The following is a 2,587-nucleotide window of genomic DNA, read 5'->3' on the forward strand; positions in this document are numbered from 1 at the left end:
TGTCGATCAGGGGACGAGTCTCGACCTTACCCAAGCCCAACAGCATTGCAGGACAGGAAACAATATATTTAAACACTTGTAGATTGAAATTCGATCATGTCAAATAATATGTTCCCAATATTTGATTTGTGGGAGTTAAAACAATATCGACAGCTTTGTGTTATCGGGAGTAAATACACTGTGACCATGTGACCAACTACAACTTAGTGAAATCCTTTTTTGTCTGGAATATTTGGGGTCTTTGACCTTCATGGGGGCGGTTTTGGTGAGCAATGAGCCAGAAAAAAATCTAGTGGTGTTGTGTTATGTAATGCTGAGAGTGTAACAGGTTGTGTTGTTGTGGGCGGGTGACGTGAAGCTGATATTAGCTCCACCTGCCTTTGACACCATATTGAGCTACACACAGTCAAAGCAGTCAAGACTACAGGTACGATTTTTACTGTCACTGTGATTTAGATTAGTGTGGATTTGTGTTTTCATTTTTTCAAGCTTTAGACCATTTCTGCTCTGTGTCTTTGTCACCTTTCATCCTCTTAGGTATGAATTCTGAAAACAGACTTTGAATCATTTTATAGGAACAGAAATTAAAAGAGTAGCTATTAGGGATTTTTTTTTTTTTTTTATTTGATCACATGATGTTTTGACATCCCTCTACTTGCTGGATGAAACATGCTTTTAAATTAGTCTTCTCTCTAATACTTACAACTCTTACTTTTAACAAAACTTTGTTGCATTTCCCAACATTCTCAGTACATTTGTTTGAGACAAACCTGATGTCTGCAACTCCGACTGAAATTAAACGATACCTAAATTTTAAATATGACTGTTAATGTATGTGTTTGTGTAAAACAACCAAGAATCAATTTTTTCTAAAGACAAAATTATCACGTTTAAAAACCATGCTGTCATCTTATGATAATAACAGATTTTTAATGAAGTAACTAAACAAAGGGAACCTTCTCTCTCAGCCTCATGACGAAGAGTTTGAACCCATCTTTAAGGTTAAGAGTTTAGAGTTCATTCTTTTAACAGGACCTAATAGGTAACTTATCATGATATAAGCAAACTGGGTGATGGATACATTTGGGGTGACCGTAAGTGGGACGATTAGAGAAAAGATGGTGGCGAATGGAAATGAGAGATAAGTTGGCAATGAATGGAAGAACCGTCCAAACAAACCCAGCTGTTATCAGGCTACTTTTTCTCACTCTGTTCTCTTAAACATGATGTAACTCCCCCCTGACCTCTGACCTTTCCCTGAGTCATAAGTCATGATTCATGAGTCGTGTGGGGTTGACACAGATGCTTTTCTTCAGTAACCCAGGTTCTACATGACATTTCAGTCCTATGCAGCATATGTGTATGTGTTGTAGATTAACTTACTGTTTCCTGTTTCATATTATCTAAGGCTTCATATTTTTGGTCCATATGAGAGTTGATGTTAGATGTTATCCCAGATTGAAAAGCTGTTCCTCCTCCACAGCTGCCTGTGAAGCCATGGCCTCCAGTCTTCCTCTCCTCCTGCTGCTCCTGTGCAGTCTGACTGTGGCTGAAGCCCAGCTCAGGTTGTTCAACATGCGGGCAAGTGGTCTTCCTTCTGACATCTTTGGAATCACAGACGGCTACGTCAAGGTGTTCTGTGCCTCTGCCTCTCTGGGTGTGACATCTGTCCGTAAGAACAATCCCAACCCCTGGTGGGACGAGGAGTTCTCCGACCCCATGGCCCAGCAGAACGACATACTGAGGCTGGAGGTTCACGATGAGGACCTGATCTTTGATGACCTGCTTGGAGTCTGCCAGCGTCAGCTCAATAAAGGAACCCATGAGATCGACTGCTACTTGGATAAAGGTGGCCTCTTCCAATACACCTACACCCTCAACTGAGACAATCATCGGGCAGATACAGTGAACAGATCAGAACACGTCCCACTGAATCATTGGGTATTTTATACCTTTTTCCCAGTTTGAAAATGAACAATAAACTGTTCTGAAAAAAGTTTGTCTCTGTGTGATTACTCATTATCATCATGTTGTGGAAGTGAATCAGTTTAATATTGCAAAATATCTATGGAGAGCAGCAAAATAGTTTTTTACACACATTTCCCATTTCTTCAGTGAGATTGATTATTTTTGCATACATATATATGTCACCCCTCTCATGCATTCATCCCATATAACTGAAGAAACCCACACTTATCAGAATGTTTTCCACCGCATGAAACTGTGTAGGAAGCAGTGGGTCATGTCTGCTGTAAATTTCAATTTAACATCTGAAAGTTGAAACCTCAAAATGATTGAGAGACCAAACAGAACAGAATAGCATCAGATCACAAGATGGAGGTCAGAGTGTTCGACTTCCAGACACGAGGCTGTAGCTCAGAACACAAATTATTCCCCATTTTTTATGTAGCACTTGTCATTCTAAAATTATGGCAAAGTATTCCTCCATGATTTCCCTCCTCTGGCTTCAGTAATAAAGTATATGACTGAGTTTAAGGCTTATTTCATGTTGACTCGTCAGTACTTATCCCTGTAAGCACAGTCCGGAAGTGCAGCCGTTCCACTTTGGAGCATCCCAGCAGGTAAC

At 40.2% G+C, this 2,587-nt stretch overlaps 1 protein-coding gene across 1 annotated transcript; it reads left to right on the plus strand.

The window, feature by feature from the left end:
• Positions 1-294: 294 nt before the first annotated feature.
• LOC128438950 (perforin-1) lies at positions 295-2,001 on the plus strand. The gene is made up of 2 exons (XM_053421728.1): positions 295-427; positions 1,484-2,001. The coding sequence occupies exon 2, from the start codon at positions 1,498-1,500 to the stop codon at positions 1,882-1,884; it is 387 nt and encodes a 128-aa protein (XP_053277703.1). The 5' UTR covers positions 295-427; positions 1,484-1,497; the 3' UTR covers positions 1,885-2,001.
• The last annotated feature ends 586 nt before the right edge of the window (positions 2,002-2,587 follow it).

This window comes from Pleuronectes platessa, chromosome 4 (genome assembly GCF_947347685.1).
Source record: "Pleuronectes platessa chromosome 4, fPlePla1.1, whole genome shotgun sequence".
In the NCBI taxonomy this organism is placed as follows: domain Eukaryota; kingdom Metazoa; phylum Chordata; class Actinopteri; order Pleuronectiformes; family Pleuronectidae; genus Pleuronectes; species Pleuronectes platessa.